Source organism: Muscardinus avellanarius (assembly GCF_963383645.1).
Source record: "Muscardinus avellanarius genome assembly, chromosome: 1".
Taxonomy (NCBI): Eukaryota; Metazoa; Chordata; class Mammalia; order Rodentia; family Gliridae; genus Muscardinus; species Muscardinus avellanarius.
In genome coordinates, this window is record NC_137786.1 from 232,560,883 (window position 1) to 232,588,033 (window position 27,151).

Sequence of the window (27,151 nt, forward strand, 5' to 3'; positions counted from 1 at the left end):
CGGGGTCAGAGGACGGTGGACAGGGGGTGGGTTTCATGAAGGTGAGAGCCTGGGGGGAGGAGCAAACGTTAGCACCCCCTGGCCGCATCCTCCCAGTGGTCCCCGGAGGGGAGGGGAGCGCATTCCCTGAGGCCACAGGAAGAAAGGCCTTTGGGCAAACAGGCTGCGGAGTGAGGGAAGAGCCCGCAGCCCCCGAAGTTAGCTCTTCTCAGCCCCTGGGGGCCTCCGCATTAGCGCCGCGGCAGGGAAAGGACCTCTGGAAGCCAGCTCCCCACTCTTGAAGGCACGGTCACCTCCAACTAGCTGCCTCGGCCTCCTTAGCAGTCTCTCTCGACTCCTACTGGGAGAAGTCATTTATCAGATTCGTTTCCTCACTATCTATCCCAGCAAACATTCAATACATCTAGGAAAGGCTCCGGCGCTGCAGGAGCCCTACCGTGTTGGGGGTGGGTCCCATCTGCCCTTAGCGGCTCCTCTGGAGCAGCAGCCCAGCCGGGCCGCCCTCGGGCGCTGCGGGGAGCACCCCGCGCGGGCCCGGCGAGCGCAGAGCGGGGGGCGGGACCTCGCCGGGCCGGGGGCGGCGGCCGCGGCCTCCTCCCGCCTCGCCGCGCCTGGAATCCCGCTTCCTGGGCTCGGGGGAGCCGGGCGGGCGCGTACAGCCAGTGCCCGCGGCGCTGGGGCGGCGGGTGCGGTGGGCTCTGCCCCTGCCTCCCCGGAGCCTTCAGGGGCAGAAGGCGCCTCCCCTCCCGCGGGGCCGGGGCCTGGCGCCGCCACGTGCGCCCGCGGCCGCACAGGTGGGGCTGCGCCCGCGGCCGGCCAGTTTCGTCTCATCGGCGGGGCCGGTGCACATAACGTTGCCCTCCTCCTCCTCCTCCTCCCCCGAAACCAGCCGGCCGCGAGGCGCCGCCCGCGGGAGGAACCGGTCCGACAGGTAGCGATAGGTGGGTTGTCACCGTTATTTCCCAACGCATGCGCCATCGCCGCCCGGCCACCCCGGCTAATTAGACCCGACCGCCGCCCGCCCGCCGCCAGCCATAAAGCGCCCGCCGCCCGCGCCCGGCTGCAGACGCGGGGCGGCCGCGAGCGGGGACCGCGGAGCGCGGCGCGGAGGAGAGGAGCAGAGGAGTGGAGCAGAGGAGAGGAGAGGAGAGGAGAGGAGCAGAGGAGAGGAGCAGAGGAGAGGAGAGGAGAGGAGCAGAGGAGAGGAGAGGAGAGGAGCAGAGGAGAGGAGCAGAGGAGCACAGAGGAGTGGAGAGGAGAGGAGAGGAGAGGAGAGAAGAGAGGAGCAGAGGAGTGGAGAGGAGAGGAGCACAGGAGGAGCGGAGAGGAGCAGAGGAGCACAGAGGAGTGGAGCAGAGGAGTGGAGAGGAGCTCAGAGGAGAGGAGAGGAGAGGAGCAGAGGAGCACAGAGGAGTGGAGAGGAGCTCAGAGGAGAGGAGAGAAGAGAGGAGCAGAGGAGTGGAGAGGAGAGGAGAGGAGCAGAGGAGCTCAGAGGAGAGGAGCGGAGAGCAGAGAGTAGCGCAGAGGAGCGGAGAGGAGCAGAGGAGCGGAGCACAGGAGAGAGAAGAGAGGAGCAGAGGAGCTCAGAGGAGAGGAGCGGAGAGGAGCACCGAGGAGTGGAGGAGAGGAGGCAGAGGAGCTCAGAGGAGTGGAGAGGAGCTCAGGAGCAGAGGAGCGCAGAGGAGAGGAGCAGAGAGAGGAGCTCAGAGGAGGAGCAGAGGAGGAGCAGAGGAGCACAGCGGGCCGGCTCCGCGCTCGCCCCCGCTGCTCGGCCGCCGGACCCCCGCGCCCCGCCGCCGCCGCCCGCGGGATCCAAGATGCCCCGCGCGTTCCTGGTGAAGAAGCCGTGCGTCTCCACGTGCAAGAGGAACTGGAGCGAGCTCCCGGACGAGGAGCGCGGCGAGATCTACGTGCCAGGTGAGCGGGGCCGCCCTCGTGCCCTCCGCACGCCGCCGCCTCCAGGGAGTGGGGCCGGGCCGCCGGGGTCGGACGGCAGCCTGGCGCGGGGGGCGGGCACGCGGGCGGGAGCAGCCCTTACCAAGGAGCCCACGGCCGCGGGCAGGCGGGCGCCGGCCGACTGGTGGAAGGCGCCTCGACGGCGTCGTCAACTTTGGGTGAGTGACCAGAGCTGTCTCTCCTCCGGCGGCATCTTCCCCGGGCCCTGAGGACACCTCTACTCCCCCCACCAACTCTTGGGTCAGGAGAAGGCTGGCTAACGGCTACCCCCCTCCCCGGCTTGGGGGTGGGGGCTGCTCAACGCCCTGCACAGCGCCTCCGAGGAGGGAGAGGTGGTAATTAACCAGCCGACTTTGACCCTTGATCTGCAGATTCCCTGGCACCGCCCAGCCTTGTAGAAAAGTCAGGAAATGAGGGCACTGGTGGTGGGGGTCCCTGTAGGGGCTCTCGCCTGCTTCCTTCCTGACTAGGCAGTTGGGGAGGGGGCAGAGGTGAGGTCTCTGTGTCCCCGCCTGCCAGATCCAATGGCCTGAGGTGGGGGTGGGATGTACTGAAGCTTAACCTTATCTCAAGGGGCTGGGCCACTCTTCTATAACTTCCTTAAGCAAGAGAATGTGCCAGAAGGCCTCAAGACCCCAATGGGGAAACCGAGGCGAAGGGAAGCGAGTGCCTCCCCACCTGAGGAGGGTAGTGTCCTGCTGGCCATATTCCCTGGCCGGCACTCCGCTCCCCTGCGGGAAGGGCCCGTGGGGCCCTGGCCCGTGTTTGACTTGCTGCTCAGCTGCTCCCTGGGATCTGATAAACCACACTTGGACTGTGTGAGAGGTGAGCTGCTGAGCCTTGAGCCAGGCCCAGTGTGCTGTTATTTTTAGTTTTATTTCACATCCCAATTAGTGACAGATCAGGTATGGACTTTAACAGAGACAAAGGAATTCTGTTGGAAGCCCTGACTTCCGAGGGCCAGAGTGACTTTTCCCACCATCATCCTGGTGACCACCGTGGAGTGGTGGCGGCGGCCGGAGCCCTCAGACGTCCCACCAGGGGCAGCGGGGGACTCTGGGCCATCCTGCCTGGGGATGCCATCCAGGTGAGGGGGCGCAGCGCTCAGTGCTGGCTCTGTGAGCTGGTCCTGGAAGACGCGCCCTCATGGCTCTAGGGAAGGAGCCTGCAGGTCAAGGAAAAGGTAGAAGGATAGAACTTAATTTTACCTTTATTTTACTTTTTGGTCATGAGGATTGAACCCAGGGATATTCCTACCTCCAAGCTCCACCCCCAGCCCTTGTTTTGTTTTGAAACGGTTTCACTAGGTTGCTGACAGTCTTACTATTGTTACTGAGGCTGTCCTCAGACCTTCTATTTTCCTTTCTTAACCTCCCAAGTACTGGGGTTATAGGCAGGTACCACCAATGCCAACTTTTTTTTTTTTTTACTTTGAAACAGCATCTTGCTAGGTTGCTGAGGGTCTTGGCTTAATTTTACCTTTAAAAGCTATGTGGAAAGCCTGGCGTGGTGGTGCACGCTTGCAGTCCCGGTACTTGGGAGGCCGAGACAGGAGGACCACGGTTTGCAAACAACCTAGCTACATAGTAAGGCCCTCCACAACTTAGTAAGACCCTGTTTCAAAATAAAAAAATTAAAGAAAATAGGGCTGGGGGTATAGCTTGGAGGTAGAATGTCTCTGGGTTCCATCCCCAGTACCAAAAAAAAAAAAAAAAAAAAAAAAAAAAAAAAAGCTGTGTAGAAGCTGAGCATGGTGGCGCACACCTGTAGTCCCAGTACATGGAAAGCTGAAATAGAAGGAGCGTGGGTTTGAAGCCAGCCTCAGCAATTCAGCCAGGCCCTTAGTAATTTAGTAATTTTCCCAAATAAAATAGAGTGCTGGTGGGGGGATAGTTTACAGGTAGAATGCCCCTGGGTTTGATCTCCAAGCACCACATACACACACAAGCCTCGTGAAGCTGGGAATGGTAGCACACGCCTATAATCCCACTACTGAGGGGCTGAGGAGGAGCCTCAGCAATTTAGTGAATAAAACCCTATTTCAAAATAAGAAATAAAGGTGCGGGGTATTGTGCTGCATGCCTGTAATCCCAGCACTTGGGAGGCTGAGACAGGAAGACCGCAGGTTCAAGGACTACAGCCAGACGGGGCGTGGTGGCGCACGCTTGTAATCCCCGCACTTGGGAGGCTGAGACAGGAGGATCGCACAGGTTCGAAGCCAGCCTCAGCTACTTAGTGAGGCTCTCAGCAACTTAGTGAGACCCTGTTTCCAAATAAAATAGAAAATAGGTCTGGGGGTATAGCCCGGAGGTAGAAAGCTCCTCTGTTCCACCCACAGTACCACAGGGGGGAAAAAAAAAGGACTACAGCCTCAGCAAATAGACTCTCATCAACCTAGTGCCTAGTGAGCCCTTTTTTCCAAATAAATAAAATGGGCTGGGGGTGTAACTCAAAGGCAGAATGCCTCTCAGTTCAATCTCCAGTACCTACATAAATAAATACAAATAAGAAATAAATCTGGGCATGGTGGTGCAATTCTATAATCCCTGTACTTGTGAGGCTGAGACAGGAGGATCACAGTTCTAGTACAGCCTCAGCTACTTAGTGAGGCCTTCTGCAACTTAGTAAGACCTTGTTTCAAAATAAAGAATAAAAAATAAGCCGGGCGTGGTGGCGCACGCTTGTAATCCCAGCATTTGGGAGGCTGAAACCGGAGAATCGCGGTTTGCGGACAGCCTCAGCCACTTAGTGAGGCCCTCTGCAACTTAGTGAGACCCTGTTTCAAAATAAAGAATAAAAATAGGGCAGGGGGTGTGGCTCAGAGGTCAAATGCCCCTGGGTTTCATCCCCAGACCCGCAAAAAAAAAAAAAAAAAAGAATAAAAAATAAGTCTGGGGACGTAGGTCAGAGGTAAAATGCCCCTGAGTTCGATCCCCAGTACTGAAAAAAAACAAAAGACTAGCCTCAGCAATGTAGCAAGACCCTGTTTCAAAACAAAATTTAAAAGGCTGGGGCCAGGCGTGGTGGCGCACACTTGTAATTCCCCGCGCTTGGGAGGCAGAGACAGGAGGATCGCGCAGGTTCAAAGCCAGCCGCGCGCTGGCTTTGGAGACCCTGTTTCCAAATAAAAATGTAAAAATAGGTCTGGGAGGTAGAAGGGCTTCCAGGAAACCCAGTACCACCAAAAAAAAAGAAAAAAAAAAAAAAAGGCTGGGGATAGCCAGGCATGGTGGGACACAATTGTAATCCCAGTACGTGGGAGGCTGAGCCAGGAGGATCACAGTTTAGAGGACAGTCTCAGCAAGTTGCAAGACTTTCATCAACCTAGTGAGACCTGTTTCCAAATAAGAAACAAAATAGGGCTAGGGGTTATAGCTCAGAGGTACAATGCCCCTGGGGTCAATCCCAAGTACCACAAAAACAAAACAAAAAGGGCTGGGGAGCAGAGAGGTAGAATGCTCTGGATTCAATCCCTAGGCCATGATAAATGAATAAAATAGGTCTGGAGTGTAGCTCAGAGGTAGGACATCCCTGGGCTCAATCCCCAGCTCCATAAACAAGCAAGTGCCCTGGGGCCCTCTGGACTTTTCCCACAGTTTTGGGGAATGGGACAGAGAATGTACTCATCCACGCTCGGGCGCCCCTGATGGCTGGGGGCAGGGTGGGGGAGTCAGTGCTGCAGTGGCCTATGGGCTGGCTGGGCCATTCCATCCCCAGCCAACCATGACCCCAGGAGCCACTGGGCACAGTTCCGGGCACGCTTCCTCCGCCCCACCTCCCAGACTCCCGCGCCGTTGTGACCAGCTACGCCCTGACCCGTTCCCACTAGGAGGGCTGAGGAGCCTGGGAGGGCCAAGCCCTGGCCTCCCCCCCAGGTCCCTGGGCCCCTCGGAGCCTCACAGAGACTCGCCATCACAGTGGCGGGGCTCTTTCCCTCACTCAGCCCCGCTGTCCTCTCAGAGCCGAAGACAGCCCCGGGACAGGCGAAGACAGCCCCTGGAGGCCGGGGACGAGAACCCAGCTGCCCTGGGGGCTGGGGAGGGTTCGTGGTGAGGAAGCCCCTTCTTAGGCCCTTGACCCCCCCCCCGTACCCCCACCCCTCCCCGTGTGAGCTTCTCAGTTGTCAGTATTGATGGGGGGGTGACAGGGTGGGATGCCGGGTTCTGGAAGGTAAACCCGGCACCTCAACATGGGCTCCAGCGGTTCAGAGCCAGGCTGTGGCTGGGTGAGGTCTCAGTGCCAGGAAAGCCCCTGGGGATAGACCCAGCCTGGAAGCTGGCACTACAGTAACATCCTGGGGGCCTCTTCCAGGCCTCTAAGCCCCCCAAGCCTTCCCTCCCTCTGCCGGGGAGGCCTGCCGGGCTCAGCGCAGCAGCCTGGGATTTTCTTTAGGTAATTCAGTCCAGCCTGGCTCTGGAGCTAGGTAATGTCGGAATTTGGCCACGTGTGTGGTTCTGGGGGTTGAACCATTCTACCTCTGAGCTTCACCCCCAGCCCTACTTTAATTTTTACTTTGAAATAAGATCTATCTAAATTGTGGAGGGCCTCACTAGGTAGCTGAGGCTGGCCTCGAGCCCGTGATCCTCCAGTCTCATCCTCCCAAGTACTGGGATTACAAGCATGCGCCACCACACTGGGGGTTGGCCACCCTTTTCTGAGCAGGTGGGGTTGGAGAGGCTAGGTCTCCAATGATGTCTACTTCTGGGAGTGCTGGGCAGGGGAAGGAGTCTGCTATGCCTAGGGAATGGGGCTGGGACAGAGGACAGCCCGCCAGTGCGTGGGGACAGAAGACCAACTCGGGCCCTGGCGGTGGGCTCGAGGTGCCTCCTGCTGTCCCGTGGGGCGCCGTCACCCAAGCTGCTAGGCTGTTTGTCCCAAGCCTGGGTATCCTGAGCCAGGAGCTGACAGACTGCCCCAGAAAGAGGTGAGGGCAAGTGGTCCGGGCAGGCACTGGAGGCTGGGGAGCCAGGCCCGGCCAGTGCCGGTGCTGGGTTCCTTCTTATCACTGTTCCCGGCGTGGCATCCTGAGTGTGGGGCATAAGGGCCCATGCTGGGCGGGAGGGGAAGGGATGCCGAGGAGTGCAGCTCCTGGCAGGCATGGGGGCCGCCGGCACTGGCTGAAGGGAAAGCAGTTGGGAAAGGGGCAGATCCTGCCAGAGAGAAGGACTCTGGGCCGACCAGATCTGTACAAAATAGCAAGACACCTGCTGTGTTCCTGCGTCGGCAGCACCGCTCCTGTCAGGTGATTGCTGGCTGGCACAGGGGGACCCCAGGCTTTGCTGCTAAGGGTACAACCTGGGCGGTGCAGACAGACACACATCCAAAACAGCTGGCCCAGCAGCAGCCCGAGGGCAGCCAGAGACCCTGGAGGCGGGGCGCTCCTTGCCTGGGCTTCAGCTGGGGTCAGCTCCTGCCAGTCCTGTCCTCAGGCCTTGGATACGGGCATTATCTGTCCACTATTTGGGCCCGTAGCTTTCAGTCCAGGTGAGGGGCCTTGCGGGAGTCGGGCAGGATGTGGCTGGTGGGTGGGCTGCCCTTGCGTGTTTGATCCGCTGCTCCAGGCCGGGGCCTCTACCCAGGTAGAGGCGCGGGCCGAAGGGAGCCCTGTGGAAGGAGGGAGACGGCCAGCTGCTCGGCTTGCCACACTCCACGGGTGTGGGCGGGTGACGAGCGGCCACCGCCTGGCCGGAAACATCTAATTAGGGGACAGAGAGCAGCGCCCGCAGTGTCCAACCAGTTCTTCTTCCTGCCTCCTGCCCTGGGCGACACTCAGGACGGGTGGCATGCCGATGCACCCTCCCTGTGCGTGCGGCCCGGCAGGGAGACAGGTTTGGTGGGTGGGGATGAGGCAAGCGCAGGCCCTGCAGCCTCACTGAGGTGCCAGCCCCGCCCTTCGTGCTCAGCACCAGCCCTTCCAGATGTGCTGGAAGGCACCGGACAACAGGCTTGCTCCCCAGCGGTGACAGCGACCCCCAGCTCAAACCCGTCCTCACCTGCTTCCCTCCCTTGCCACGCCATCGATGCGAGTGCGGGCCAGGGAGCAGCCGGCTCCCACTCTCAGTCCGTCTCCCTGACTCCAGCCCAACCTGACAGGCTGAGGGGAGAGGTCCCTGTTTGATTAATGGAAACAGAAATTGCCAGTCAGTTCAGAACTCCAGCCCAGGTCGCCGGTGGCCGGGCAGCGGGGCCAGAAGCTGCCGGCGCTGCGCCCTGCACTGCCCCGGTCCCTTGCGGGGCTCCCACCGGGGCTGACGAGCCACCGGCAGCCGAGCGTGGCCTGACACCAGCCTGCGTGGCCAGGGAGAGGCGGGACCAGCACTGAGTCAACCCCTGCAATGAGGCGGCTCATTAAAGTCCCCCGGACGGACAGACCGACGCCAGTGCCCGCAGAACGGGTTCTAGGCACGGGCAGGCACATTCTTCTGTCAGCCCTTTGTTGTGTTTTGAGGGGGCGAGAGCAGTTGAGCAGCTGGGCCTCTCCCGAAACTTTGGGGCCTTCACACTCACCCCTCCTCCATTACCGTGCTCATCCTCCGCCCAGGTCCCGGGGTGGGTCCCGGGAGAGGATGAGGTGGCGGCCCCCCAGATCGACCGCCCGAGCCTCTCGCTGACACCCACCGTCCCTGCTGCCCCGCCCCTCCTGATTTGTCTTTCCCAAGCTTAAAGGTTTTAAGCATAGAGCTCAGAACATACTGACTAGGGGAAATCTCGATTGAAAAATTAGGAGCTGGTCACGGTGGCGCGCACTTGTAATCCTGGCATTTGGAGGCTGAGACAGGAGGATCATGGTTTGTGACAGCCTCAGCTAGTTAGTGAAGCCTTTGCAACTCAGTGAGACCCTGTTTCAAAATAAAGAATAAAATAGGGCTGGGAGTGTAGCTCGGAGGTGGAATCCCCTGGGTTCAATGTTCAGTACCACAAAAAGAAAAAAGAAAGAAAGAAAAATTAGACCATCTGCCTTGCTCTGTTCAGGGTCCCTTTTCCTCCCATCAGCTCTGGGCCTGAGGCCTGTGGCCAGGCCCGCTTAGTGTGAGGTGTCTGCCACAGGGAGTGGCCGTGTCAAAGGGCTGCCAGGTATCGGTACCGCCACCGCCTGAGGCCCGAGGGAGCCCAGCCCAACTGACTGCCGCAGCGAGCGGTCTGCGGTGGGGGAGGGTTGCATAAGCGTGGGCATGCTGCCCGGAGACTGTTACGAGCATCCACCTGCCGCTCCCTGACCTCCTCCCTCCACCCACCTGGCCTGTTTGCCTGCAAAGTGGGGAGCCCGGAGCCTGGATGGGCTGCAGTGACGGAGAGAGGGAGGATGGGCTAGGACCACCAAGCCTCCAAGGCCAGCGGCCTAATCAGCCTGCAGCAGGGGCCCAGAGTGGCCCAGACAGCCAGGGGTGGCTATCAAGGAGCTGTCCCTGGCCAAGGCCAGTGGTGCCCTTTGTCCCTGCGGGAGTGTGAACAGGCCTGGAATCCAGAGGGACTGGCCCAGGTGGGGCTGGCGGGCAGCTCTGCCGCCATAATCAGCTGGGCAGTTGGGTCCTCCTAGTTCCGCTAAGACACAGATTACTCAGCGCGCAGTGGCGCTTGGCTGGCGTCACCTGTAATCACCTTAATGGGGAGGGAGGGAGGCGCGGTGCTCTACCCGTGCCTGCAAAGGGTGGGGTGGAGGCCATCTCCTTGCTGGGGCACCTTCCCCAAAGCCCGCTGGATAATATCTCCGCCTCACACCCTCACCTGGCCATTCTTTTCTGTCCCCAGTCAGCCTGGGCTTCTGCCCACCTCAGCCCTACCGGGAGCCAGAGCCGTCAGTGGCCGAGCCGCCTTCCTGCCCCATGGTTCTGGACATGAGCCTTCGGGACTCCAGCTACAGTGTGGCCCCCGGGCCCTGCGTGGTGGCCCAGCTGCCCCCTGAAGATGTGGGCCGCCTGCCAGAGCCCCAGAGCAGAGACCAGGCCTTCCTGCGTACCAAGATGAAGGTAACGGCCTCACGCTCTGCCGTGGACGGGCACACGTGGAGCCCCTGGCCAGGCCACAAGATGTGGCTCAAAGGAGACGTAGGCAGAGGCGGAGCCGGGCCCTGAGCCAAGGTCTGCGAGAACTCAGCTGGTAGGAGACTTGAAGTAGGTCCGCAGAGAGGGTGGCTAGCCTCTGGAGTCTGTCCGGGGATGTCCAGTTTAGCTTTTGGCCACAAGAGCAGGGAGCACTGAAGGCAGAGCCATCCCTTCACACAGGCCCAGGAAAGCCGTGAGTGAGCCACTCCGCCTGGGTGCCGCACCAAGGCTGAGGTCTGGGGCTGGTGCAGGGCCAGCTGCTCCCCACGGGAGGTGCCAGTGACCCTCTCACCCGTCAGCATCTGAGGACAGGCACGAGGGCAGCACAGACCCCTGCCTCAAGGAGAGGCCAGTCCCGGTCGGTCTGCACGGTGGGGCTCCGGGAGGGGATCTGTGGGCGCTGCGCTCGTGCCTGGCGCCCGGAGACACCCGGAGCGGAGTGCTGCCCCTTCCTCTCCTGGAGGGGAAGCACCGAGGCAGGTGCGGGTGGGTGGCCCCAGCCAGCGATGTCCAGTGTCCTTCCCTTGGTTTTAGACCACTGTGGGTAGCTAGGCCTGCATCCTGACCCGAAGGGGAACCTCCCTGGGTGCCAAAAACAGGACAGAACACACTCGTCCAGCGGTGCCCAGTGTGCCCAGGACCTGCTTCAGATGAGCGAGGCCGGGGGAAGGAGGCCCGCGACACAGAGCAGGACGGCTCTTAGCGATGGGCACAGACTCTTGATTCTCCTCTACTTTTGTATAAATTTGAAATTTTCCCTAATTAAGAAAAATGAAGAATCATAGGCAAGAGGATGGCAAAGGGGTGTGAACCATGCCGTGCCAGGGGTCGGGCCAGCCTGTGTGGGGACTCCAGGCTCAGAGAGTTGCTTTAGCCTGGGGAGGCTGCCACCAAGACCACTCTCCACAGTGGACATCTCCCCTGTCCTGGGGAAAGAACAAGAAAGAGTCAACAAATTATCAGAAGCTAGAGAGACAGATGTAGCTTCTGATAGGGTAAAGATGAGCTGGGTGTGGTGGTACCTGACTATGATCCTACTTGAGAGGCTGAGATAGGAGGATTGCAGGTTCGAGGCCAGCTTCAGCAACTTAGCGAGCCACTCGGCATCCTAGTGAGACCCTGTTTCAAAATAAAATGAAAAGGGCTAGAGCTGTTCTTGAAGGTAGACTGCCCCTGGATTCAATCCCTACCGCCACAGAAAATAAGTAAAAAATAAGGGCTAGGGGTATAGCTTGGAGGTAGAATGCCCCCGGGTTTAACGCCCAGTACTCCCCATGAAAAGTGATGCCCGACTCGGGGAGCTCGTCTCAGGGTGGGTGAGAGGGTCCGGGGTGACAGCCTCGGAAGGGAACTCATGAAGCCAGCAGGAGGCTGGGCCAGTGACCCAGAGGCTCTTCTGGACCCCCAGACTGTGCATCTCTGGCGGACGGCAGAGCCGCACTGGGGGCTGGCGTGACGTTCCCTCAGCCTGCCAGCCCACCGCCCCGCCTTCTGGGTGTCTCATGATGCGGTCCTCACCCACAGGTGACTCTAGGGGACAGTCCCAGCGGTGACCTCTTCACCTGCCACATCTGCCAGAAGGCCTTCACCTACCAGCGCATGCTGAACCGCCACATGAAATGCCACAACGACGTCAAGAGGCACCTGTGCACGTACTGTGGGAAGGGCTTCAACGACACCTTCGACCTCAAGAGGCACGTCCGCACCCACACGGGTAAGCCGCCGCCGGCCATCGGGAAGGTCCCTCGGGTGGCCTGGTCCCGGGCGCCTCGGGCGCGTCCTCCTGAGCTCCCTGACGAGCGCTCTGGGTTTGAGGGTCGCTCAGCGTGGTGCCGGACGCCCCTGACGCCGCCCCTGTCCCCGCAGGCGTGAGGCCCTACAAGTGCAGCCTGTGTGACAAGGCCTTCACGCAGCGCTGCTCCCTGGAGTCCCACCTCAAGAAGATCCACGGCGTGCAGCAGAAGTACGCGTACAAGGAGCGCCGCGCCAAGCTGTACGTGTGCGAGGAGTGCGGCTGCACGTCCGAGAGCCAGGAGGGCCACGTCCTGCACCTGAAGGAGCACCACCCCGACAGCCCGCTGCTGCGCAAGACCTCCAAGAAGGTGGCCGTGGCCCTGCAGAACACCGTCACGTCCCTCCTGCAGGGCAGCACCCACCTCTGAGGCCCGCCGCCCGCCCGCAGCCACTCACCTCCTTCTTTCTGTACGCCCGCCCTGCGGGCCGAGGACGCCTGAGGGAGAGCGGCTGGGCTTGGTCTGCGCACGGAGGCAGGCGCGGATTCCCTGGCAGCGGGGCCTCCTTCCCAGAGGGGCTGCGGGCCAGCGGTCAGGAGCGCGCCCTGCAGACAGCCAGGTGGGGACAGGCGAGGCTCACACACCCACGGCTGGGGTGCCCTGCCCCTCAGACGGAGCCGCAGCCTTGAACGCGCGTGTGTGCAGCCTCACTGCTCTGTTCACACGTGCGTGCACACAAGAGGCCTTTCCACATATCACCTCATTTTCTAAAAATCAGCCACATGGTGCCAAGGAGGTTTTATTTCCTTTTTTTAAAGATGAAAAATGTACAGATATTAATATATATATATATATTTTTGGTGCCCACAGAGACTGTTTTTAAGGGGGTGGAGCTGGCTTTTCTCCACCCCAGTGTGGTTCTATGTATCCTGGACATTTCAGACTCTCTGTGCCTTGGCTCTGGGGTGGCTGCCCGCCCCACCCCCACTCGTAGAGATACTCAACTGAGGCCTCCTCCAGGCCCTTCTCCAGGGTGGGCTGCTCCTCTGTCTTCCCTTCTGCCAACAGCATCTCGCTCCCTCCACATCCTTTGCTGCAAGCCCCGGGTTATCTGGAGAGCCTGCCTGCTCCAGACGGATACTCACGGTTCACGGCTGGATGGTTGGGTTCGTTTGTGGTTCGGGTCTGAGGGCGCGTCCCGCAGGCCGGCCAGGTGGATGTCAAGTGCGACACCCAGTCTGCTGCCTCAAGACCAAGGCAGGCTCAGAGCTGGGCTGGAGGGCTCAGTCTTTCCTGGGTGATTCAAAAACCCTAGCCCAGCAGCAAACAACTGGGACAGAAAAACAACACATTAGAAACTGGCAGAGGGAGGAGAATATTAGATAGTTAACAAACTCTTTGTGGCCTTTTTTCTGACTGTTCCAAATGGCTGGGCTGAGTTTTGAGTGCCTGTGGAGAGAGCCGTGGCTGTGCTGTGGGCCCCTCTGAGGGGGTGGCCCAGGCCCCCAGGGTGAGCCCGGTTTCCGGCTGCTATCAGGAAAGGGCTGTGGGTCAGCAGTGAGCAGGGGTTACAGCCCACCTGCCCAAGAGCGAGCTGGCAGGCTCAGAAGAAGGCCACAGAATGCGGCAGGTGGGCAGCCAGGGAAGCCCCTGGAAGCCAAACCCCAAGAGAACCAGCCGTGGCCTCCCCACCGGAGGGCGCGTCACCCACTCCGACTCATTCGGCCCCGGCTCCTGCCTGACACAGGAGAAAGAAGCCCTGTGGACGGACTCTGAGCTGTGTGTACACCGACTCTGAAGACTCGTTTAATTTTACGTTAGCACATCTGGGAAGCTGCTGTGTTCTGGAAGCTCTAGAGTATAAAATGCTATTATCTGTTTGCGTTTACATTTCTGTACCCCTGGGTTCGTTGCCAATCTCAAGCAGTTATGAGGCTCTGTGTCGTCTGTCCTGTTTTATAACCTCCCTTCCCACTAGTAAAATCAAAGAACTAACATTGTCCAGGTTTCTGGCTTATTATCTTTTTTTTTTTTTTTTTTTTTTTTTTGTGGTACTGGGGGTGGAACCCAGAGGCTTCCTACCTCCAGGCTATTCTCCCAGCCCTATTTTGTATTTTATTTGGAAATAGGGTCTCACTAGGTTGCTGAGGCTGGCTTTGGACCTGCGCGATCCTCCTGTCTCAGCCTCCCAAGTGCGGGGATTACAAGCGTGCGCCACCACGCCTGGCTGGCTTATTATCTTTTGGGTCTCTTTCCACACCATGTAATGAAATTCACCAAAGCAGTTGGTACAGCTGGGCATCGTGGTGCACACTTGTAATCCCAGTACTTGGGAGGCTGAGACAGGAGGATCACGCAAGTTCGAAGCCAGCCTCAGCAATTTAGTGAGGCTCTCAGCAACTTAGACCCTATTTCCAAATAAAATATGAAATAGGTCTTGGAGTGTACCCTGGAGGTAGAAAGCCCCTGGGTTCCATCCCAGTAGTGCGCGCGCGCGCGCACACACACACACACACACACACACACACACACACGGTACATGCTGGCTGGGCCTTGTCCCTCTGCAGTGACCAGTGGGCTCAAGGGGGCAGGCGGCAGCCTGGGCCAGCTGGATAAAGTGACCGCTGGGGTCGCAGCAGAGATGGCAGCTGGGGCCTCTGCCTGGAGACCCTTCTCTCCCCAAGGTCCCTTCTTGGTCCCTTCTTTCCCTGACACTCCTGCCTCCTGACTAAGGGCCTCGGCTCTCCCTGTGACAAGAGCCAGTGGCAGCCGCCTTTCTCGGCACCCTGCCACAGGAGGGGGAGCCACATTCCTGACAACAGAGCACAACGTCCATGCCCCTGCTGGGACGTTGGGCCTTGGGCGGCCTGGCTGGGTCGCCCCAGGGCGGCAGCTCACACTGCCCTTGCGGTGCCATCACGCTCTGAGTGGTCTTGGCAGGCTTGCTCGCCTGATCCTGCGTCTGCCCTCGGAGCACAGAGAGCTTTGGGAACTGCCCTAAGTGCCAGGACCGCTGGGAGAGGAGCTGGGACAGCAGGCGGCAGCCTGGCCCTTTGCCTGGAAGCAGGCACATGCTGCCGATGCAGGGCTGGGAGAAGCCCTGGTGGCACCTCTGGGCATCCAAGTGAGAGGGAATTTGGAGGTGACCTGGCCCTGCGCATCACCTACCTAGGAGACGGATCTCTCTGGGGACTCTGGGCCCTGAGTCATGTTCTTCCATCACACAAGGAGGACGGGCCAGGCCTGGGCTTCCGCTGTAGGTCCAGGGCATTTGAAGGGGGCACCTGGCCTCTGTAAGGAGAAAGAAAAGTGTCGATCTGACCTCCAAGGCTCATTATGAGAAGCCCAGGGGGCTGGGAAGGGCCCCAGGAAGGGCCCCAACCCTGCTGTGGGAGGATTTCTCTTCTCTGGAAAAGCTTCCATTGTGAAAGGTCAACCAAGCCAGGCGTGGCGGTGCCACTGTAATCCCAGTCCTGGGGAGGCCCTAACGGGAGGATCGCAGGTTCAAAGCCAGTCTCAGCAACTTAGTGAAGCACTCAGTAACCTAGTGGGACTCTGTTGTAAAACAAAAAATTAGAAGCTGACGTAGGAGGGTCACAGGTCCAAGACCAACCTCAGCAATGTAGTGAGGCTCTCAGCAACCTAGAGATACCCTGTGTCAAAATAAAAAATAGAAAGGGCTGGGGGTTCATTCCCAGCACCGTGAAATAGACAGATGCTGCCGAGGTGGTTCGGTGGTAGAGTGGTTGCTTAGCACCCATGAGGCCCTGGGTTTAATTCCCAGCGCTGCAGAAATAAATGATTAAATAAATAATAGGGTTGGGGGTATAGCTGGGAGGTACAATGGCCCTAAATTTGCCACACAAAAAAGAAAAAACCAAGCATAGTCCCAACATTCGGGAGGCTGAGACCAGAGGATCGCTGTTCGCAGACAGCCTCAGCTACTTAGTCAGGCTCTTTGCAACTCAGTGAGACCCGGTTTCAAAATGAAGAATAAAGCCGGGCGTGGTGGCGCACGCTTGTAATCCCCGCATTCGGGAGGCTGAGACTGGAGGATCGCGGTTTGTGAATAGCCTCAATTACTCAGTGAGGCCCTGTCTCAAAATAATAAATAGGGCAGGGGGCTTAGCTCGGAGGTAGGATGCCCCTGGGTTCCATCCCCAATACTGCAAATAAATAAATAAATAAACTGAGACTCTCATCAACCTAGTGAGACCCTGTTTCAAAATAAAAAAATAATAACAGGGCTATGGGTGTAGCTTAGAGGTAGAATGCCCTTGGGTTCAATCCCTAGTACCATATAAAAGAAATAAAGAAAAGTCAACCAAACCCCGTTTTACACATTCAAATGGAGCAGGGCCAGCGTCGGGGTTCCAGATGATGAACAGCCATGTCTACATAGGCCAGGGGAGCAGGGGCAGCTTCAGACAGCCAGGGCTGGAGGCAGTGAACTCCTGGCTCCCTTGAGCTCTGCCCCCCTCCTTGCTCCTCAGATGAGCTTAGGGCAGGACCCCATGTCCTCCTCCAAAGAGCACTTCCCAGCAGGGCTGAGCCAAGGGGTCACATTTTGAAGGCCTTAACGGTCTTAGGACTCTGCAGGGTAGCTGGGATGGTGGTGCATACCTGTAAATCGAGTCCTTGGGAGGCTGAGACAGGAGGACCCCAGGATGGAGGACAGCCTCAGCAAGTAGTGAGGCCTTCATCAGCCTAGCAAGACCCTGTTTCAAAATAAAAACAAAAAACAAACAAAAAAAAAAGGGCTGGGGGTATAGTTTGGAGGTAAAATGCCCCTGGGTTCAATTCCCAGTAGTACAAAAAAACAAAAACAAGGACTGTGTAGGGTGAGTGGGCGCAGGGAAAACAAGAACAGAAAAGGGCCTCAGCTGACTCTGAGGCAATAGGAAGGCGGGAGAGAGAAGAGATTAGCGCAGTCAATATGTAACTAAGGACAAATGGCGTGGCCAGACCACAAGCCCACGGACCCCAAAAGGAGTCTTTTGCATCTGAAAGGACAAAGACTTAGTGAAAGAGGAGGGCACCAGCTGGTAGAGGCCTGAGGCCCAGACCAGGGGAGAACGAAGGTGCCCCAGAGCAGGCTCGGTGGGAGAGCTGGAGGGCAGGGTGTGGCGGCCAGTCAGGCTGGCCCCAGCACCTGTCTGGAGGCCGGTAAGCAGCCGAGACACAACAGGCCCAGAGGAACGCAGAGCCAGCAGGGCTGATCAGCCGGGGAGCAGACCCCTACTGCTTTTCCCGAAACCTTAGGACTGCAAGGGCTACTCTGAATGTCCTTTCTGTTTTATAGTCAACAATATATTCTTTTTACGCTGGGTGTGGTGGCACTCTTGTAATCCCAGGACTTGGGAGGTTGAGACAGGAGGATCACAGGTTCGCGGCCAACCTCAGCTCCTTAGTGAGGTCTCCACAACTCAGGGAGACCCTGTTTAAAAGTAAAGAATAAAAAATACGGCTGGAAGCTGGGCGTGGTGGCACATGCTTGTAATCCCAGCATTTGGGAGGCTGAGACCAGAGGATCGCGGTTCGCAGATACCCTCAGCTACTTAGTGAGACCCTGTTTGAAAATAAAGAATAAAAAATAGGGCAGAGGGTGTAGCTTGGAGGACAAATACCTCTGGGTTCCATCCCCAGACCCGCAAAATAAATAAATAAATAAATAAATAAATAAATAAATAAATAAAAGTACGGCTGGAGGTATAGCTCAGAGGTAGACTATCCCTGGGTTCATTACCTAGTGCCACCAAAATACACACACACACACACACACACTATATATATATATATATATATATATATATATATATATATATATATTCAATCCCTCAGTTTGGAGTTGGTCCTCAGGTTAGGTCTTAAGGTAGATCTTAAATTTTTTTTTGGGGGGGCAGTATTAGGGATAGAACCCAGGGGCATTCTACTTCCAAGCTACACCTCTGGCCCTATTTTTTATTCTTTATTTTTGAAACAGGGTCTTAGTAAGTTATGGAGGGCCTCACTAAGTAGTTGAGGCTGTCCATGAACCGCGATCCTGATCTCAGCCTCCCGAATGCTGGGATTATAAGTGTGCGCCACCACGTCCGGCGTTGGATCTTAAATTTAAAAGTTCTTTTCTGCTAGCCAAGTGCAATGGCTCAGGCCTATAATCCTAATACTTGGGAGGCTGAGACAGGAGAATCACAGGTTCAAGGCCAGTATATGGTAACTTTTTTGGGGGGTTACTGGGGATGGAACCTAGGGGCATTGTACCTCCGAGATAACCCCAGCCCTATTTTTTATTCTTTATTTTGAAACAGGGTGTGAGTTGCAAAGGGCTGCACTAAGTAGCTGAGGCTATCCGCAACCCAGATCCTCCTGTCTCAGCCTCCTGAATGCTGGGATTACAAGTGTGCACCACCAAGCCCAGCTATGTGGTAACTTAATAAGACCCTGGAGTAGCTCAGAAGAAGAAAGCTCCTGGCTTCAATCCCTAGTAACACACACACACACACACACGAAAATAGTCTCTTTTTTCTATAAAAGTCTTTAGACCCATCTTGATAAAACACTGAAAAACCTGAGTGGCACAGGCCTGTAATCCTAGTACTTGGGAGGCTGAAACAGGTGGATCGAAGGTTTGATTACAGCCTCAGCAACTAGTGAGACTGTGTGTGTGTGTGTGTGTGTGTGTGTGTGTGTGTGTGGTACTGGGGTAGAACCCAGGGGGTTTATATTGCTGGGCTACACTCCCAGACCTATTTTATATTTTATTCGGAAACAGGGTCTCACTAAGTTATTGAGAGCCTAAGTAGCTGAGGCTGGCTTTGAACCTGTGTGATCCTCCTGCCTCAGTCCCAAGTACTGGGATTACAAGTGTGTGCCACCACGCCCAGCTTAGTGAGACTTTCATCAACCTAGTGAGACCCTGTTTCAAAATAAAAATAAGCTGGACATGGCTTATTATTAAATAAATAAATAATAGGTGATACATGCTTATAATCCCAGTCCTTGGGAGGCTGAGATAGGAGGATCACAGGTTCATGGCTAGCCTCAGCTACTTTGTGAGGTTCTCTACAACTTAGACCCTGTTTCAAAATAAAAAAATAGCCGGGCGTGGTGGCGCTTGTAATCCCCGCGCTTGGGAGGCAGAGACAGGAGGATCGTGCAGGTTCGAAGCCAGCCGTGTGCGCTGGCTTAGGAGACCCTGTTTCCAAATAAAAATGTAAAAATAGGTCTGGGAGTGTAGCCTGGAGGTAGAAGGACTTCCAGGAACCCCAGTACCACAAAAAAATAAAAATAAAAAAATAAAATAAAATAAAAATTGTACTGGGGCCAGGCATGGTGGTGCATGCTTGTAATCCCAGCATTCGGGAGGCTGAAACTGGAGGATTATGGTTCCCAGACAGCCTCAGCTACTTAGTGAGGCCCTCCGTAACTTAGTGAGAACCTTTTTCAAAATAAGGAATAAAAAATAGGACAGGGGGCGTAGCTCAGAGGTCGAATGCCCCTGGGTTCCATCCCCAGATCTGCAAAAAAAGAAAAGAAAAGAAAAGAAAATTGTACTGGGAATGTAGCTCAGAGGTAGCATGGCCCTGGGTTCCACCCCAGTACCCCAAAACACACACATATAAAGGGGCTTTAGAGGTAGAACAGCCGAGTTCAATCCCCAGCACCACCATCCCACAAATCAGGAATCTTAGAATAACCTGGGAGATGTGTGGGGTGGGGAGCCAGGCCAAGGTGTAGCCGGCCCAAATCTCCAACGCAGGCACACTGACCAGTGCTCAGACCTCCCTCCCAACTTGGGACTTGAGGGACAGCCGCACGCCCCTCCGCCCAGGCAGAGGTTGGGTGAGCTGCTGCCTCAGCCAGCTGTGGGGGCTGCCTGTCAGTGTCGCAACCTCGTGTCCCATTACAGAACAAGGGAACCCAGCCTTTGGAGTGCAGAAACGCACCAAGAGGGGCCCCAGGAGTGCCGAGAGGCCACGCGCCACATACCTACAAACTCAAGAGTTCGCTGAGCAAGGTTTTGCTTGACACATACATGTAAACAGCCCTGTAACCGCAGCTAATCACCGCTTGCATCTATTAAGCTCCTACTACGCGCGGGCAGCGCGCTGGGCTTCTCTCTGACTCATCGCTAATCCCCACAAAACCTGAGGAGGTAGCTATTATTGTGGCTATTGTTAGACAAAGAAATTGAGGCTCAGGAAGATTAGCCATCTTGCTCAAGGTCACACGGCTCCTGTAAATGCTGAAGCCGGCCCCTGATCTGAGGTCTGCCGGATTCCGGAATTTGGGCTTTGCTTCTCGAACCCCCCGCAACCTGCAACGAGAGAGAGAAAGATCGCTGGACAGCAACGCTTAACTCTCTCCTAAAAGTTCACTTCTGGTGGGGGAGGCAAACGGCCCGGCCTGCGTAGGGATGGCCCACACAGCCAGAGCAGAGATGGCAGGCGGGGCCGGCTTCCCAGGGCAGGGGACTAGTCCTGCCATGGACCCCAGCCTCAAGCCGAGCTCTCAAGATCTCAAACGTCACCCCACATTGACAGAGGGGAGGAAACGGAAAGGAGGAAGAAACAGGAGCAGGACTGAACACCTGGTGTACTGCGCGGAACTCACGGGACCTTCCAACAACCCTGGGGTCAGAACCGTGACTGTCAGTTTACAGACAGGACAGCTGGACAAGAAGAGGCTAAGGGCCAGCTGAGGCCACACAGGAGAACGCATGTGCTCTCTAGAGCAGCACACGTGTTCCCAGAAGTGTGGAAACGCAAGGAGGGAGAGTCAGATCCCAGTACTTGGCTGGGCGTGGTGGCGCACGCTTGTAATCCCCGCGCTTGGGAGGTTGAGACGGGAGGATCGCCCAGGTTAGAAGCCAGCCTCAGCTACTTAGGCTCTCAGCAACTTAGTGAGACCCTGTTTCCAAATAAAATATAAAATAGATCTAGGAGTATAGCCTGGAGGTAAAAAAGCCCCTGGATTCTACCCCCAGTACCACCAAAAGAAAAAGAAAAAAAGAATCCCAGTACTTGAAGCTAAGACAGAGGATCGCAGGTTCGCAGCCAACCTCGGCTACTTAGTGAGACTTCAGTAACTTAGTGAGAACCTGCTTCCAAATAAAAAATAAAATAGGGTTGGGGGTATAGTTCCGGGGTAGAATACCCCTGGGTTCTATCCATCCCCAGTACCGTAGGGGAAAACCCAAAGGGCTCTGAGGGACACCGTGCCAGGCCTGGGTCCCGCCACAGAGAATGTCAGGTGTGTTTGTTGCTACTGAAGTCACAGCTACAGCTGTCTTTGCTGGGTTTTTGTTTTGTTTTGTTTTGTTTTGTTTTTGTTTGTTTGGTTGGGGTTTTTTTGGTGCTAGGGATTGAACCTGGGGGCATTCTATCTCCAAGCTATACCCCCAGCCCTTATTTTTTATTTTGAAACAGGGTCTCGCTAAGTTGCTGAGGCTGGCCTTGAACAAGTGATCCTCCTGAGATTACAGGCCTGTGCCACCATGCCTGGCCACAGCTGTCTTTTAAATATTCCAAGCCAAAAGGTGAGGGAGGGGAGCAGGTGCAAGGCCCTGGGGGACCCGGTGGACCTGGAGCGGGTCAGGACATTGCACAGCCACCTGAGTGAACTACAACCGCCTGGGACGTACCCTGACCTCCGGCCTACAGTCCCAGTTTTCCACACTGTGTAAGAAACTCATCCTGTCCTCACCTCCTCTGCCCAGCCAGTCCGGCCGGCTCCTGCCCTGCCGCCTCTGCCTCTGGGGACTCCAGGTAACAGGCCCGGGCGCCTCCTCCCCACGCCTCCCCACGCGCAGTAGCAGCGGATGAGTTGCTGAAGGAGACCAGGAGAACTGGACAGACTTGAGTCCCTTCTGCCGGTGGCGCAGTGACCTGCCAGCGGTAATAACAGGGCAAAGGAGCGGACCCGCCTGGCACCGGGGAGGAGGGCGGGCTGGCCGCCAGCAGCCTGGCAGCACCCTCCTAAGGGTCTTGCTCAGAAGTAAGAGGGCCTCGGACAGGGCATCTGTTCTTGTCACGGCAGTGCTTCCTGCCCAACGCCGACCAGAGGACACCCCCTCGCGCCCAAGCCCCACCCACTGGTTCTCTTTGCTGTTCTTCTAGGAAGTTTTTTTAAGTATTAGTATCAGTAATAGTAGTAATAGTAGCTGCTCAGCAATAGTACTGGGGAGTGAACCCAGGAGCTTTTTTTAACCTCTTTAGCAAAACTCCCAGCCCTTTTTAAAATTTGAAACAGGGTCAAAATTGCTGAGGGTCTAAGCTGTTGAGGCTGGCCTCAAACCGGTGACCCTCTTGTCTCAGGCTCCCAAGTACTGGGATTACAGGTCGCGCCACCACACCCGGCTCTCCCCCGGCGTTCTAGGGGTGGCTGAGTCACTGTGCAGGGGTCTCAGGTACACCATGATTCCCAGGCAGCAAGGCCGTTCCTGAGAGGGAGGAGGCCAAGCGGTTCTGAAGTCAGGCCAGAGGGGGAGAACCGCGCCCTGGGCCGCCTGCCCCAGCTCGGCCGGCTCAGGGTGGCCTGTCTCTGGGCGAGCCCTGGAGAAGCGCCTTCCACAGGTGTGCCCAGCAACGCTCATTCCAACTCAGATGTGTGGACTGGGGGAAATTTGTGAAAGAGAAAGGAGCAGAGGGTGAGAGCAAAGCGCCAGGGTCCAGGCTGGGAAAGTGTGGACGCAGAGGAGGAGGGAAGGCTGAGGCTGGGAAAGTGTGGACGCAGAGGGGGCGCGAAGGCAGAGGAGCTGCTGAGCTCACAGCTATCTTTGCAGATGATCCTTTTTTTTTTTTTTTTTTTTTTTTTGGTCCAAGGGATTGAACCCAGGGGTGTCTACCTCCAAGCTACCTCCCCAATCCTGGTTTTTTTTTTTTTTTTTTTTTTTTTGGTGGTACTGGGGTTCCTGGAAGCCCTTCTACCTCCGGGCTACACTCCCAGACCTATTTTTACATTTTCATTTTTGGAAACAGGGTCTCCTAAGCCAGCGCGCGCGGCTGGCTTTGAACCTGCGCGATCCTCCTGTCTCCGCCTCCCAAGCGCGGGGATTACAAGCGTGCGCCACCACGCCCGGCTGTTTTATTCTTTATTTTGAAACAGGTTCTCACTTGTGGGGAGTCATTAAGGTTTTCCCCTAAAAGAATACTTCTGACTGTCCTTTGCCCAGAGTCAGTAAGGTTTGGGGTCATGGAAAGTTCCAAGTAAAAGTTCTGAGAGAAGATCAGGTGGTGACGGCGCGAGGGATCGATCGACCCGACCGTCATGCACACAGGTGGTGACGGCGCGAGGGATCGACCGACCCGACCGTCATGCACACAGGTGGTGACGGCGCGAGGGATCGCTCGACCCGACCGTCATGCACACAGGTGGTGATGGCGCGAGGGATTGATCGACCTGGAACTGTATAAAGAGGACGAGAGAGATAAACCCGGGATCGGCCAGTAGAGATATCGACCCGGGCGTGGACTGGCGATCCTTCCGTGCTTGAATTAAAATTCTTTGAATCAAATTCTTAGAATTGAATTCTTTCATCCTCACTCCTCTCTTTGGAACCCGTACTTTTGCCGGCTGGCTCCGGCACTCACTAAGTTGCAGAGGGCTTCACAGGGTGGCTGAAGCTGTCCTTAAACCTGTGATCTTCCTGTCTCCGCTTCCTAAGGACTTCAATTACCAGTGCAAATTCAACATTGTGTGTGTGTGTGTGTGTGTGTGTGTGTGTGTGTGTGTGTGTGTGTTGTGTGGTACTGGGAATTGAACCCGGGGCATTCTACCTCCCAGCTACAATCCTAACCCTATTTTTTATTCTTTATTTTGAAATAAGGTCTCACTAAATTGTGGAGGGCCTAAGTAGATAAGGCTAACTTTGAACCTGGGACCTTCCTGTCTCAGCCTCCCTCCCAAGTACTGGGATTACAAGGGTGTGCCACCACAGCCAGCTCAACTTAATTTTTTTTTTTTCCGGTACTGGGGATGGAACCCAGGGACATTCTACCTCTGAGCTACACCTCCCAGCCCTATTTTTTACTCTTTATTTTGAAACAGGGTCTCACTAAGTTGCAGAGGGCTTCAGTAAGTAGCTGAGGTTGTCCAAGAAACTGTGATCCTCCTGTCTCAGCCTCCCAAGTACTGGGATTATAAGTGTGCACCATCACACCTGGCTTCCAGCTCAACTTTTTTTTTTTTTTCCCCAGTACTGGAGATGAAACCCAGAAACATTTTATCTCTGAGTTACACCACCAGCCCTATTTTTATTCTTTATTTTGAAACAGGGTCTCACTGAGTAGTTGAGATTGGCTGCAAACCTGTGATCTTCCTGTCTCAGCCTCCCAAGTACTGGGGTTACAAAGCGTGGGCCACCATGCATGGTTCCAGATCAAGTTTTTGAAGAAATAAAATTTAGAGTTGGAGCAGTGGCACATGCCTGTAATCCTAGTACTTGGGAGGATGAGACAGGAAGATCACAGGTTCGAGGCCAGCCTCAGAAATTCAGTGATACCTTCAGCAACTTAGTGAAACCATAGCACTTGGGAGGATGAGACAGGAGGATCGCGGTTCTTGGACAGCCAGCCTCAGCTACTTAGCGAGGCCCTCCACAACTTAGTGAGACCTGTTTCAAAATAAAGAATAAGAAATAGGGCTGGGGGTGTAACGTGGAGGTAGAATGCCCCTGGGTTCCATCCCCAGTACAAATAGAGGGGGGCCAGGGTGACACCTTGGAGGTGAACTGTCCCTGGGGTTCAATTCCCAGCACAAGGAGGAGGAGGAGAAGGAGGGAGAAAAGCAAAGGCACTTGGAGTCAGAGGGCGTTCACTCTGAGTCCCAGGTCAACCAGTTGACTGAGGAAGACGCTTCACCTTTTGAGATTCAATTCCTTGAAAGCAGAATAACAGTAATGTAGGATTAGTATGAAGATTAAATAAAATAACGAGTTGTTTTGGAAACTATAAATCCCTAAACAAACTTGGCTTTTTCCCCCCCAGAACTGGGGATGGAGCCCAGTGGTATTTTACCTCGAGCTACACTCCCATCAATATTTTTTTATTCTTTACTTTGTTTTGTTTTTTTTTTTTTTTTTGGTGGTACTGGGGTTCCTGGAAGCCCTTCTACCTCTGGGCTACACTCCCAGACCTATTTTTATATTTTTATTTAGAAACAGGGTCTCCTAAGCCAGCGCACGCGGCTGGCTTCGAACCTGCGCGGTCCTCCTGTCTCCGCCTCCCAAGCGCGGGGATTACAAGGGTGCACCACCACGCCTGGCTTATTCTTTACTTTGAAACAGGGTCTCACTGAGTTGCAAAGGGTCTCACTAAGTAGCCGAGGCTGGCCGCGAACCGGGTCCTCCTGTCTCAGCCTCCCGAATGCTGGGATTACAAGGGTGCGACACCACACCCGGCCCCTAAATAAACTTTGGACGCAGCAGTTAATAACATTCACTTTCGCTGGGCGTGGCGGCGCACACTTATAATCCCAGCATTCGGGAGGCTGAGACAGGAGGACCCGGTTCGCAGCCAGCCTCGGCTACTTAGTGAGCCCCTTTGCAACTCAGTGAGACCCTGTTTCAAAATAAAGAATAAAATATAGGGCTGAGGGTAATGCTTGGAGGTAGAATGCCCCTGGGTTCCATCCCCAGTACTGAAAAAACAAAACAAAACAAAAAATGTAACATTCACTTCTGGTTTAACTTTGGCAAGAAAGGCGACCAGCTGCTGGGGTGGGGCCTGCACAGGTGTTGACAACGCTGGTTGCGGACGTGCCAGCGGCGTGTGACAAACTCATGTTTTCTTGGTCCACAGTCACAGGATATATAAATGAACTTACTCTAAATTGGGAATGGTGGTGTACTCTCCTGTAATCCCAGCACTTGGGAGGCTGATGCAGGAGGCTCCCAAGTTCGAGGCTGGCCTCAACTCCCTGTTTCAAAACAAAACATAGAAAGAGCCTGAGGTGTCCCTGGGCGGTAGAAGGCCCCTGGGTTCCATCCCCAGCACCGTAAAACAACAGCAGCAGCAGCAGCAGCAGCAATAAAAACAACTTACTCAGAGCTCAGAGGAAGGCTTTTGGCAACCTGCTTACTACACTCTGAGGAAGAGGAGGCCCTGCTGGGTCAGTGCCGCCGGGAGGAGGGGCAGCACCGCAGGGGCCCTGACCTCCCTCACCTGCCTTGTTTACGGCTGGGCGGGATGCCTGGGGGCTGAGCTGGGTGGACCGGGATGCCACTGCTTGTCATCCCAGGAGAGGCCTGGCGGGTTCCTGTTAGATGGGTCCCCGCCCCGCACAAGCAGGTCCTCGCAGCCATGAATCATGAGCCCCTCCTGTCCGCAGCCAGGCGGCGAGCTCCTACAGCGCGTTCCTGGCTTTCACGCCACCTGGCTCCAAATGTGCTCACAGAGCCTGCGGAGGGAAAGGGGTTCTCCGCGATGAGCCAAGTACTGGCCATGTTGGAGACTCGGACATTCACATTCTTTTTTTTTTTTTTTTTTTTGGTACAGGGAATTGAACCCAGGGGTATCCCTGAGCTACACTCCCAGCCCTTTTATTCTGAGATGGGGTCTTGCTACGCGGCCGAGGCTGGCTGGAACCTGCGGTCCTCCTGTCTCCGCCTCCCAAGTGCTTGGATGGCCAGCGTGCACCCCACGCTGGGCTGGACATTCATTCTGGACGGTGCCGCTCAAAGTCCCTCAAATGAGACGTGTCTTCACCCCTCTCCCTTCTCGGCCCCAGGGTCAGGGGAGCGCTGACGCCATGTGGGGTCAGCCCCGCACAGAGCAGTGGGGAGGATGGGGAGTGGGCTGAGGGCAGGGTGCCCAGTGGGACCCTCTACTGCTCAGCAAACACAGGGCGGACCTAGGAGGCCCTTTCCCCCTAGTGTGTGTGCGTGCGTGTGTTTCTGGAGATTGAACCCAGAGCCATTCTACTTCTTAGCTACATCTCCAACCCTATTTTTTATCTTTTTTTTTTTTTTTTTTGCAATACTAAGGATTAAACCCAGAGGCATCTATCTCCAAGCTACACCTCCAGTCCTATATTTTATTCTTGTTTTTTTTTCAGTACTGGGGATGGAACCCAGGGGCATTCTACCTCCGAGCTGCATCCCAGCCCTATTTTTATTCATTATTTTTGAAACAGGGTCTCACTAGGTTGCAGAGGGCCTCAGTAAATAGCTAAGGCTGTCCACGAACTGCGATCCTCCAGTCTCAGCCTCCCAAATGCTGGGATTACAAGTGTGCGCCACCACGCCTGGTTCACCTGTGTGTGTGTGTGTTACCCAGGGGCTTTTTTTTTTTTATCCTCTGAGCTATACTCCCAGACTATTTTATACATTATTTGGAAAGAGGGTCTCACCAAGTTGCTGAGAGCCTCACTAAGTAGCTGAGGCTGGCTTCGAACCTGCGTGATCCTCCTGTCTCAGCCTCC

At 55.9% G+C, this 27,151-nt stretch overlaps 1 protein-coding gene across 1 annotated transcript; it reads left to right on the plus strand.

Annotated features, from left to right (window-relative positions):
- Positions 1-1,817: 1,817 nt before the first annotated feature.
- Positions 1,818-12,160, plus strand: OVOL1 (ovo like transcriptional repressor 1; the record flags this gene model as incomplete). Its single annotated transcript, XM_080707994.1, has 4 exons — positions 1,818-1,917; positions 9,706-9,923; positions 11,523-11,712; positions 11,865-12,160. 4 exons carry the CDS (start codon positions 1,818-1,820, stop codon positions 12,158-12,160), a joined length of 804 nt encoding a protein of 267 aa, XP_080564120.1.
- Positions 12,161-27,151: the final 14,991 nt, after the last annotated feature.